This window comes from Plecotus auritus, assembly GCF_963455305.1.
Source record: "Plecotus auritus genome assembly, chromosome: 1".
Classification (NCBI taxonomy): Eukaryota; Metazoa; Chordata; class Mammalia; order Chiroptera; family Vespertilionidae; genus Plecotus; species Plecotus auritus.
Genome location: NC_137770.1, coordinates 131,040,286 through 131,052,707, shown reverse-complemented (window position 1 = coordinate 131,052,707; position 12,422 = coordinate 131,040,286). Strand labels below are relative to the sequence as shown.

General features: G+C 34.4%; 1 protein-coding gene across 4 annotated transcripts in view; it reads left to right on the top strand.

The window, feature by feature from the left end:
* The window catches only part of PRPF39 (pre-mRNA processing factor 39), a 46,830-nt gene extending 34,557 nt beyond the window's left edge, over positions 1 to 12,273 (top strand). For 3 of the 4 annotated variants that reach the window (XM_080670756.1, XM_080670753.1, XM_080670754.1), the window contains 9 exons: positions 2,544 to 2,709; positions 3,454 to 3,561; positions 5,700 to 5,864; positions 6,177 to 6,303; positions 6,870 to 7,138; positions 7,968 to 8,152; positions 10,563 to 10,637; positions 11,180 to 11,300; positions 11,517 to 12,273. In XM_080670756.1, the coding sequence (XP_080526882.1) occupies positions 2,544 to 2,709; positions 3,454 to 3,561; positions 5,700 to 5,864; positions 6,177 to 6,303; positions 6,870 to 7,138; positions 7,968 to 8,152; positions 10,563 to 10,637; positions 11,180 to 11,300; positions 11,517 to 11,573 (1,273 nt within the window). In that variant the 3' untranslated portion in view covers positions 11,574 to 12,273. The remainder of the gene's footprint in view (positions 1 to 2,543; positions 2,710 to 3,453; positions 3,562 to 5,699; positions 5,865 to 6,176; positions 6,304 to 6,869; positions 7,139 to 7,967; positions 8,153 to 10,562; positions 10,638 to 11,179; positions 11,301 to 11,516) is intronic. The other variant, XM_080670755.1, reaches the window with a different exon arrangement.
* The last annotated feature ends 149 nt before the right edge of the window (positions 12,274 to 12,422 follow it).

Below are 12,422 nucleotides of genomic sequence, written 5' to 3'. Positions count from 1 at the left end.
AAAACAGTAATCTAAGTTCTGCAGTAGAAATATTTCTGTTGTGTAGGTTTTAATATTAGATTTACATTTAAGAAAATAACTAATTTAAAATCTTCCTTAGCATGAGGACTTCATGACATTACCTAACTTCCCAGACCTAATTTTTGGTAGTCCTAAGCTCTAGACATACCTATGTACTGATAACTTCCTAAAAGGTGGTATTTTATACTTTCAGGACTGTAATCATACGTTTTTCACTTCCTATTTGTCCAGTGACTTCATCTTTCTTAAGCACTTACAGCGTAATGTTTTCTTTGGGGAAACTTTCCCAATTCACCTAAACAGAAAGTATCTTTTGTCATTTGTGCCACCACTCTACCTATTTATATTTTTCTTAGGACTAATAACATTTCTGTCTCCTGTGTCCTTTACATGTCTGTCAGTTTCTGAGGCTTATGAATTCTTTTTATTCTTAATACCTAGGAATAGGGGTCAATGTATATTAAACACTCAGCCATTCTTCTCTTTTTCTTTAATCCTCACCTGAGGATATGTTTTTATTGATCTTAGAGGGAAAGAGTGAGAAAGAGAAACGTTGATTTGAGGAGGTCAGGGCACATTCCCAGGTTGCAGGTTTGATGGGGTTCATATAGGAGGCAGCCAGCTGGTCACTATTTCTCTCTCACATTGATGTGTCTCTCTTTCCTCTCTAAAATTAATTAAAAGATAAATATATAATAAAAATAAGACACTCTACATTTTTTCCTTCCATTGGTGAACTGGGTCAAGTTGAGCTTTGTATCTATTGACTTTGCATAATTGAAATTAGTTTCCGTGTCATTTACATTCATTTGTGAAAGTTTAAAAATACAGGTGCCAATAGCTTAAATCAATTTTTAAAAACTTCGGGAAAAATTCATAATGTTGGAATATATGATACATGTACAACCACATGTAAAGCCATGTCTAATAATTACATTGAAGAGGTAGGTTTGGGTCAAAGGCTGGATAAAAATCTGAAAGACTTTATCTAAGGGGTTAGATTTTTAGCTTGACAACAGGATAAACCTACTGAAATGATTTTTGGCAGGAGGGGCTTATGATCATGTTTACTATTTTGTTTGAAAAAAAATTTTATTTATTGGTGAGAGAAGGGAGAGAGAAACATGAATTTGCTGTTGCACTTATTTATACATTCATTGGTTGTTTTTTTGTGTGATCTGACTGGGAATCGAACCCGAAACTTGGCATATGAGGATAGTGCTCTAACCAAATGAGCTATCTGGCCAGAATTCATTTTTGCTTTTTGATAACAGTTTTGATAGTAGTATTGGTTTGGGTATGAGAATTGTGAGACTAGGGCCTAGAAGACCAGTTTATGTTTATTTAGATGAAAAGTGAGCAAGTTATGAAGATGTAATTAGGAGGTAGAATCATTAAGATCTGATTTTCAGTGGAATCTAAGTATTAAGTTAGGTTGGAAATTCCGAATGGGAAACTGATTTGTTGGCATTACCTTTAATCACAATTAGAAATGCCAGACATGTTGATTTTTGGATGAAGATGACATACTTAGTTTAAGACATTTTTGTATATAAGTTTCCAAAATGAGATAGTGTAGATATTTAGCTCCTCAAATGGGTGTTTATTAAAATTTGTATGTATATAAATTAGTGTATGGGAATAAAATGAAATAAAGTTATTTTCAAAGCACCCTTTGCTTAAAATTAATCTATATTTCTATGTGTAGAGTGTTGGCAATTGGATATAGTAATGTGGAATTTAGGAGAAAGGTTTGGGCTTGAGTTACAGTTTTGAGTCATAGTATGCTTATTATTTCAAACAATACTGGCCAGAGAAATATATAAAAATAGAAGAAAATGCAGAGTGGAATCCTAGGGAATACATAGCACGTAGGCACAGATAGTAAGGGGGAACCCTCAAAGGGCATGCAGAGACTTGGAGGAAAGCCAGAGAGCCAAGGTGAAGAAGGTTCTAAAAGGAAGGTGTGGTTATCAACCTTAAATACTGAAGACATCATTAGGATCGAGGTATGAAACAGGTGTCCATTTAATTTTGCATGTAAGAAGTTCTTCATGACTTGAGAGCAATTTTATTAAGTGTTTGATCCAAACACCTGGATTCAGGAACAATTGGCAGATGGGCAAGGAAAGACAAACATTTGTTGGTCATTTATTAATGGTCATTTATAATTTAAATATGGAAAACTATATTTAATTTTAAAGTAACTTTGCAAGATAGGTATTGTGCCATTTTACAGATGAGAAAACCAAGATTTAGAGAAGAAAAAAAAACTTTCCTTAAGTCAAGCAACTAACAATGGACAGAACCAGAATTTGAATTTATGCCTGTGCATGCCTTCTCTGTTCCATTGCAAAGGCAGGGAGAAAATGAAGATATTTATAGACTGTTTTATCAAGTAGTAGGTTTTTCTATAGGAAGAAGAAAGGGTTTTGTGTTTTGGTTTCATTAAGTCAGAGGTCCTTTGAAAGAGTAATGTGTGATAGGAATTAACAGCATATATTTTTATTGTCTTCCTTTAGATTTAAAGAGCATGTACAGAATAACTTGCCTAGAGATCTTCTAACTGGTGAACAGTTTATTCAGCTGCGAAGGGAATTAGCTTCTGTAAATGGACACAGTGGTGATGATGGTCCTCCTGGTGATGATCTGCCATCGGGAATTGAAGACATAACTGATCCAGCAAAGGTAATTAGACTTAAAAATCCTTTAAGCATGAGAAAGTAAACTTTAATATCCCTTAACTGTATGTGTTGTATGACTTGTAGCTCATATAATTTTTGATTAAGACAACTGGAATTCTTTAGCTGGTATGATTTACTATGAGACATCTGGAAATAGCTTAGAAGGAATATTTTGCCTACATTGTGATGTACTAGCCATATCTATACTAATAAAAGGGTAATATGCTAATTAGACTGGGTTGACGGGACATCTTTCAGATGTCTGACTTCCGGACAGTTAGGTGGCGACCAGGCCGGCAGGGGGCCAGTTAGGGGGCGACCAGGCAGGCAGGCAGGTGAGCGGTTAGGAGCCAGCGGTCCCGGATTGCGAGAGGGATGTCCGACTGCTGGTTTGGGATGGGGCCTAAACCGGCAGTCGGACATCCCCCAGGGTGTCCCGGATTGGAGAGGGTGCAGGCCAGGCTGAGAATCCCCACCCCCCCATGCACGAATTTTGTGTACTGGGCCTCTAGTCTATTTAAAAAACATAATAGGAAATGGTTTGTTAGGAAATTGTTACAAATTTTAGTAGTGTTCATTGTACTTGCACAAAATTGAGTAACAGTTTAAACCCAACAGTATTCTAAGACTAAGTATGTGTGGATAATACTAAATGTAAGTAGTGATATTTTAAAATTTCATTATATAACTTGTGTAATTTTTTTTTTTTACTTGTGTAATTTTAAATTTTTTTCTTTTTCTTCCCAAGCTAATTACTGAAATAGAAAACATGAGGCACAGAATCATTGAAATTCATCAAGAAATGTTTAATTATAATGAGCATGAAGTTAGTAAAAGGTGGACATTTGAAGAAGGTGTAAGTGTTTTTTCTTTGAAATTGTCTTAAAAGTTTAGCAATAATAATAATAATGTATTTTTCAGTTTTAAATAATGTCTATACTGCTACTTTTTCTTTATATTTGCCTAATAACAAGGCATTCTTCCCATTTGTTGCTACCATTATCAATTGTATCATTTTCCATTATCAACTTTAGAATCTTATTAAATTCAGGCTTATATTTCTTTAATCTGAATCATACTTTTGAGAATTATTCCATTTTTTTTTCAATCCTTACCCAAGGATGTTTTTATTGATTTTTCTATAGAGAGGAAAGGGGAGAGAGATTCAGTTTCCTCCCATATGAACCCTACCAGGGATTGAACCTGCAACCTGCGTATGTTCCCTGATGGGGAATCAAACCTGTGACCTTTCAGTGTACAGGACAACACTCTTGAGTTATATTTCAGATGTAGCAAAATACACCCATTTTAGGTGTACAGTGAAATGAAGGTTTTTTTCAAAATCTAATTTTTTATTTCTGTTTTTTAACAGCTTTATTAATACATAATTCCCATGTTATATAGTTCATCCATTTAAAGTATATAATTTAATAGTTCATAATATATTCACAGAAAACTACAACTGTCACTACAGTCAGTTTTTAACATTTTTAAAAATTGATTTGAGAGACAGACATCAATGTGAGAGAGAAACATCGATTGGTTGCCTCCCAAACATGACCCTTTCTGTGTATGGGATGATGCTCCAACCAACCGAACATGACCCTTTCTGTGTATGGGATGATGCTCCAACCAACTGAGCCACACGAACCAAGGCACTACAGTTAATTTTAGAACTTTTTTTTCACCTCAGAAAGAAACACTTTTTACCCTTAGCTCTCAACCCTCTATTCCTTTACTCACTTGACACCACCCAACCTCAGCCCCAGCCCTAAAGTACTACTAATCTACTTTCTGTTCTTACAGATTTCCCTGTTCTGGCCTTTTGTATGAATGAAATCATATAGTAAAGTATCCATATCCTCAGAGGATTGGTTCCAGGACCCCTGCGGGTATCCAAATCCTTGGATGCTCAAGTTTCTTATATAAAGTGGTGCAGTATTTGCATATAGAATACAGCAGGGTATGCCTACATATCACTTTATTCATGTGGATTCACCATAGTGCTTGGAGTGTGGCAAATTCAAGTTTTACTTTTTGGGACTTTCTAGGATTTTTTTTTTTTTTTTTAAATACTTTCAATCTGTGGTTGGTTAAATCCATGGATGCAAATCCTTAGATGTGGAGGGCCAACTGTATGTTTTTTTGTGACTGGCTAGTAAAATGATTTTTGTCAAATGTCTGTGCATTACAGTCACCACAAAATCAGGATATAGAACTCTTCTGTTATCCCAAAGATCCCATTGGCTGCTTTCCAGGTAGTAATCCCCACCCATTCCTAGGCCCAGGCAGCCACTGATTTTCTTTCTGTTCTGAAGGAGTAATTGTTCAATTTAAAAATAATCAAAGAATAAGACTTCCTGAATATAAAAAAAAATTGTGTAGTTCTGTTAAAATCCTATATAATAAAAGCCTAATATGCAAATGACCAACCTGCAGAAGGAGCAGTCACTATGACACACACTGACCACCAGGGGGCAGACGCTTAATGCAGGAGCTGCCCCCAGCCTGCAGGTGCCAGGCCAGCCAAGGCGGTGACAGCGGGGTGGCCCCCTGATCACCCTGCCAATAGCCTCCCACTGCAGGAGGCGACCCTTGGCGGCAGCGGGGGACAGGGCCGGTGAGTGGGCGGCACCAGGCCAGCCAAGGCAGGTGCCAGTGGGGGCCTCGATCGCCCCTCTGGTCACCCCACAGATTAGCTCTGATCACTGGCCAGGCCTAGGGACCCTACCCACGAATTCTGTGCATCAGGCCTCTAGTAACTAAATAATGGAAAATACAGTCTATTTTTTCTGTTTGTAAAGCCTAAGGAATTTAAAGGCTTTTAATTTAAATGTTTTTTTTTAATCAAGAGATATGATTATTAAATTTTTGGTATATCAGTAATTATATTTATAATTTAAATAACACACAAAAAATAACATTGTTACTGTAGTCATACATATTTTGGTGTTGGTGTTGGTTTACTTTAATTGCCATGTCACTTTATTGCAGATTAAAAGACCTTATTTTCATGTGAAACCATTGGAAAAGGCACAACTAAAAAACTGGAAAGAATACTTAGAATTTGAAATTGAAAATGGGACTCATGAACGAGTTGTGGTTCTCTTTGAAAGATGTGTCATATCATGTGCCCTCTATGAGGAGTTTTGGATTAAGGTAAGAAAATTATATGCTCTGAAACTTGAATATATTATAAACATTGACTAGTGACTAACCTTTTTTGTACTTCTGTTGAATGTTGTACATATAACTATATCTGTTGCATTAGGAGATGGTCTGCTTGCAACCAGATTTGACTGCTGCATATGCCAACCTCGTTGCCTCTCTTCGTCCTTCCTTACAGAAACTAGTCTAGTGGTTCAATAAAGGTGCTGAATGGGTTTAAAAATAGAATTTTATCGTTCTGTCACATATTTAATGGCTGGTTCAACTGTAAATTATTCAGTATTTCCTCTGTTCTATATGTAGTATGCCAAGTACATGGAAAACCATAGCATTGAAGGAGTGAGGCATGTCTTCAGCAGAGCTTGCACTATTCATCTCCCAAAGAAACCTGTGGTGCATATGCTTTGGGCAGCTTTTGAGGAACAGCAGGGTAAGAATGAGGAAATAGTTGATATTTTGGGGGATTTTACTTCTGGATGAAGATACAGGAATTAAACGTTAAGGGATATTGTAAAGCAAATGTCAGTAAAATTTTTCTGTAAAGGGCCAGATACTAAATACGTTAGGCTTTGCAGGCTATATGGCTTTTTTCCTCAAAACTCTGCCACTGTAGCCCAGAAGCAGCCATAGATAATACATAAACAAAAGAGTCTGTTCCAGTTTTTAAAAATTAAAAATAGGCAGCCCAGCTGGTGTGCTTCAGTGATTGAGCATCAACCTGTGAATCAGGTCACAGTTCAATTCCTGGTTTCAGGTTCGATTCCCAGTAGGTGGTGTGCAGGAGGCAGCCAACAATGATTCTGTCATCATCGATGTTTCTATCTCTCCCTTTCTCTCTCTCAAAAGAAAAAAAATTTTTTTTCAATTAAAAAAAGAAACATTAAGAAAACAGGCAGAAGGCTGGATTTAGCCTGTGGGCTGTTATTAGCAATACTTGGCTTAAAGGATATTTCAAAAGTTTAAACAAAAGCATAAACATTTAATTACTATTTCTAGGTAATATTAATGAAGCCAGGAATATCTTGAGAACATTTGAAGAATGTGTTCTAGGATTGGCAATGGTTCGTTTGAGAAGAGTAAGTTTAGAACGACGACATGGAAATATGGAAGAAGCTGAACATTTGCTTCAAGATGCTATTAAGAATGCCAAATCGAATAATGAATCATCGTTTTATGCTATTAAACTAGCCCGGCATCTTTTCAAAATACAAAAAAACTTTGCAAAATCAAAAAAGGTGCTTTTGGAAGCAATTGAAAGAGACAAAGTATGTATTTGTGTTTTTGGAATATCTTCCATGAAAAACCAGTGGTCATTTTTTTGTTGTTTTTTAATTTTCATTTTGGCAACTATGATGAAAGATTTGGTCTGTATGTAATTAATTACTAAATGAAGACAACAGTCCCTCTAAACTGATGTTGCCATTCTTTAAAAAATTTTTTTAAATTATCAATTAAAAGGTTGCAGACATTGTTACATTCTATTTTCTCCACAATTAGAAATTGTATAGCAGATTTACTGATTATTAAGTAGAGTAGAGGATCTTGGGAGAACAAAAGCATGGCAGTTGCCTACCCTACAGGAAATGTGGCAGTGAGATTATTCTCCTTTTCCAAAGTATTTCTTATATATCAGTTGATAGGAGGCAGGGTATGAGAAATAGCTCATATTTTACATTTTTAGCTGATCTAGGTCTGTATAAGACAGGTTTTATTATTGTTTGCTTCCTGCTGTGTAAGATAATTATCTACAGTTGATTTAATTTACTGAGAAGTACAGAGATCATTTTTTTCATGTTTTAGTTTATATTTGTTATGGTAAGTCAAGCCTCATTAAACTCAAGATAGGATATAGGACTTTATTGTCATTGAACAATTTACATATTATATAGGAAATACTAGGATGATGTGCTATCAATGTGCTAATTAGTTTTTATTCAGTGAATGCTGAAAACATTTAATACGAGTTACATTGTAATACATAATTTTCAATATTGAATTTTTCAAATTGAGACATCAAAATTAGGGCATTTTAAATATCTGTGGTCTAATCAAAATATCTTAGAAATATTATTAACGATACTACTTTTTACACAGGAGAACACAAAGTTATACCTCAATTTACTTGAAATGGAATATAGTGGTGACCTCAAACAAAATGAAGAAAATATCCTAAATTGTTTTGACAAAGCTATACATGGTTCATTACCTGTTAAAATGAGAATTACATTTTCTCAAAGAAAAGTGGAATTTCTTGAAGATTTTGGTTCAGATGTTAATAAGTAAGATCTTAATCATATATTATCTATTTGAATAGTAAACGAGCATTGATAGTTTTGGTTGGGAATTTGATGATTTAGTACAAATTAATATATTGTTAAATTTAAAATGTTTGCCTAGGTTACTTTTTCATCAGGTATATCTGGGGTAAATTCAGTTTTGCAAATGTATGTATGTGCTTAATCGTAGGACATACGGTTTTTATTTACTTCCAAACTATTCTTAAAATTTTAGCATGGTAATTTAAACAATGAGTGGATGAGGGAAGGCAGGAAGCAGCAATGCCATGAAAAAGGAAATGGATTAAGGATTGAACCTTAAAACACAGAAACATTTGGTATATAGGCCACTAAAGGTGGATGGATTAATTTGGAAGAATGCCATTGTATTTCAGATTGGAAAAGAGGATGGACATGGTTCTGCAGATGATACCTAATGGCGTCATCTTTGTGCATTGTAAAAGGCTGAAAGTTGAGGATGGTACAGGGATTCACTCTAGGGGATTTGGGAAAAGGACAAGTTTAAGGCTTAAACTTGCAAAATAAAAGAGTAGAAATTTATTAGAGTATTGCTGTGATTCCATTCTTACATGATTCTAGTAAGGAAATATCCCAGTTCCTGTTAGACATGTGCCTTCTCTAATCTAATTTAGAGTTATTTCCATTGAAACAGCTGTTGGTAAAATAAGAATTAATTTTGTGTCTGTGTATTTACACGTGTGTGTATACATTCTTGATGGCTTAGTAAAGTTTTAAACTAAATCATTTAACATGAGTTACATTTTAATACATTGGTATATATGTGCTTGGCTTCAATTAAATGTTTTATAAGAATTATCTAATGTAAAATACATAACAATCTGATGAGGGATATAGGTACTGTTATTCTTTCAATGGATGAAAAGGGGTTTAAATAAAGATTAGAGATTTTTTCCAAGGTCACTTAGCTATTACATAGTGCATGTGGGATTAGTTATTAATATTGTGCCAGCTGAATTTAGAACGTACTTCATAGTCTGTGCTCTTAAGCACCTCATGTACTGTATATTTAATGTCTTGTTTGTTTTGCACTGAAAAAAATTAAATAAAAGAAATGGAATATGTAATTCTAGCTTTTAGTCTAGTTGGATACTGGATACTGATAAACTGAGGAGAGGATAAAATGTAAAAGCAAGTTAAAATTCATATTCAAATAACATCAGCTTGATTGGAGGGTTTTCTGAAGTAGTAGAAGTGATATTGTTCTGTGCTTTGAAAGCTAGTCTGAGTTCAGAGAACATGGAGTACACAACTGACAGTAGGAAACTATTAGCGGTTTTATTGAGATTAAATGACATTTTAATTTGATAATAATATGCAGACAAATCGGAAGCTCAATACAAATATGCCAGTTAGGTCCTTGCAAATACAGTTAAGGAGGACCTTTAGTATTGGGTAGTATGTTGTTGAAATTTTTAAAAAGGTATAATGTGAAAAGTAAATGAGCCATTTAAAAATTTAGGTAGCAGTATAATGAATTGGTAAGAATTAATGTTGCAGTCTGACAAATACAGGCTTAAATCCTAGCTCTGTCACTTACTGATTTGTGTATTCCTATTTTCAAACTTTTTCATATGGAGGTTGAGTCTCTGCATCACCTAACCCACAGGCTGTTAAAGGCCTTAAGGAAATTAGTCCACTTAAAGTGCTTGAAAATGAGTAAACATTTGACCTGAGATTACTGGTATTAACAATTTTACATATGTCACATCAGAATTTTGTTAAAACTTACCTTTTTAATCAATGGTAACCAATTATACTGTAATTTTATATTAGTTCTAATTCAGTTTATCACATGGCCAAATTTTAAAAGCATTTTATCTTAAATGCAGGTGTCTTCAGTAGCATTGTTAAATTAGGTTCAAAAGTATACAAATTGTAGAATTGTCAGGTCTCGTGTTGCACTGGACAAAAACATCAAGATCCTTGTCTTAGTTGTGTTGTAGATTCAAAGGCAGGTTCTCCCCATGTGTTAGAAATGATAAACTTGGCCAGCATCCCATCAGCTTTAGACAACTGTAGTACAGAAAACACTTTTCCAGTAGCTCATTAAAAATTTTGGGATTTCTGCTTTGGGTCATATTCTCACCTCTTAAACCATTAATTGGTCCAGGGGTATAATGTTATTAGCCAGGCCTGTGTCTTTGAACCACATAGAGTGAAAAGGAAAATACAGGGCAATGGTTTCCCAAAGGAAATAGATAAAAAAAGGTAGTTGAGGACAGATTTGGCTGCTGGCTTAAATAAATAAACAAACAAACAAATAAATGGATGTCCACTGCAACATACTTGATGTTTTCCTAAGTAGAAATAACTTCTAAAAATTAATGTTTTGGGTTTTGTATATTTCAATGGATTTTTTATTCCTTCTCAGGCTTCTGAATGCTTATGATGAGCATCAAACACTCCTAAAAGAACAGGATTCTTTGAAAAGGAAAGCAGAAAATGGGTATGTACATATTTGTTGAATCGGGAAAGGATGTTTAAAAGACATTTTTCATTGTGGAAATGCCTTTAAAGAAAAATATATATAATTTATCCTCACCCGAGGATATGTTTGATTTTTTAGAGAAAAGAACAGAGAGAGAAGACAAATATTTTTATATGTTACCTTTGCCAGGCCAGCGTGGCTCAGTAGTTGAACGTTGACCTATGAACCAGGAGGTCATGGTTCAATTCCCAGTCATGGCACATGCCCAGCTTGTGGGCGCTCATTCCCCAGTATGGGGCATGTAGGAGGCAGCAGATCATTGATTCTCTCTCATTATTGATGTTTCTGTCTTTCTCCCTCTCTGAAATCAATAAATATATTTTAAAATTGTTTCCTTTATGTTGTGGTAATTTAGATACTTTATTTTCATGATTTGAAAAAATTGTATACAACTCTGAGTGGTTGAGAACGTCAGTAAAATAAATGTACACAGGTGACATTTATCTATTTGTTACTTACTGTAAGAGCTGTTAAAAGTTCCAGTTTGACCTTTTATATAGATCAGAAGAACCAGAGGAAAAAAAAGCACACACAGAAGATACAACTTCATCCTCTACGCAGTTGATTGATGGTGATTTACAAGCAAATCAAGCTGCATATAATTATAGTGCCTGGTATCAAGTGAGTTTACATAATTATAAATGAATTTTTTGTTCATATGTTATTAGAAAAGCATAAATTAGGGCAGTCTTTTTTATTTCAGATGGTATAATACATTATCCTTTGTGGTTAAGTCAACAGTGAATACATGTCTGTTTTCTTACACATATCTGCTTTAATTTTGTACGAGCTCAGCCATAGTTCTGGTATGCTAACATGTTTGCTTTTTCCTTTCAGTACAATTACCAGAATCCTTGGAATTATGGACAGTATTATCCTCCCCCTCCAACTTGATGGGAAAATATAAATATCAGATGGAGTGTGTGGAAAGTATAAAGTTATTATTTTTCAACGAGAGATGTAAACATAAGCTTGTCATATTTGACAACTTGTCTTCCCTGTTTCTGTGTAACATATGATTTGTTTAGTATTAGGGAAAATGTCACTTAGTAGCTTACCACAGATACTATTTCCTACCATTTATAAAGTTTACTTTTTATTGGAGAACTATTTTTTTGATTTTTGCATTAAGTGGTCTAGAATTCTTTTGCAATGCATTTGCAACAGAGTTTTGTAGCCTTAAGGGTAGGAAAAAAACTGACTGCAAATTATGTCAGTGTAGTACAAGATTCTGAAAATATGTAAAGGGCTGGTTATTAAGGATTTACCTCTCTGTAAAAAGAGAAAAAAACCAAACCCCACCAAAAAATGGATTTTTAACCTTTACTGACCAGGCTTGGTCTGCGTGTTTCAGTTATCCCTATGAATTTAGATTTAACTGCAGAAAAGATACGCTATTAAAATAGTATGTCATGGCATAGAGATTACAAATCAGAAAGTCGAATGTTTGCATCCCTTTAAAAAATGAAAATTGTATCAAAACTTAAGTTGTTTCAGAAGACTTTGTATTTACAATATTCATGTAAATTTGTGAACAAGCTTTCATTTTGATCAAACTGATCATCTACATTTTTGTAATAAAACTGAAGACTCATCCACCAGTTGTTATGAATTTATTTAGGGGATCACCTAGTATTAACTTTATATAAAGCTGTTACATTCAGCTACTAATCTTCTTGTCAGAATTTCTTAGACTTTTTATCTTTTTCATTCCTCTCAATCTCTGCTTTTTATCTTCTCACT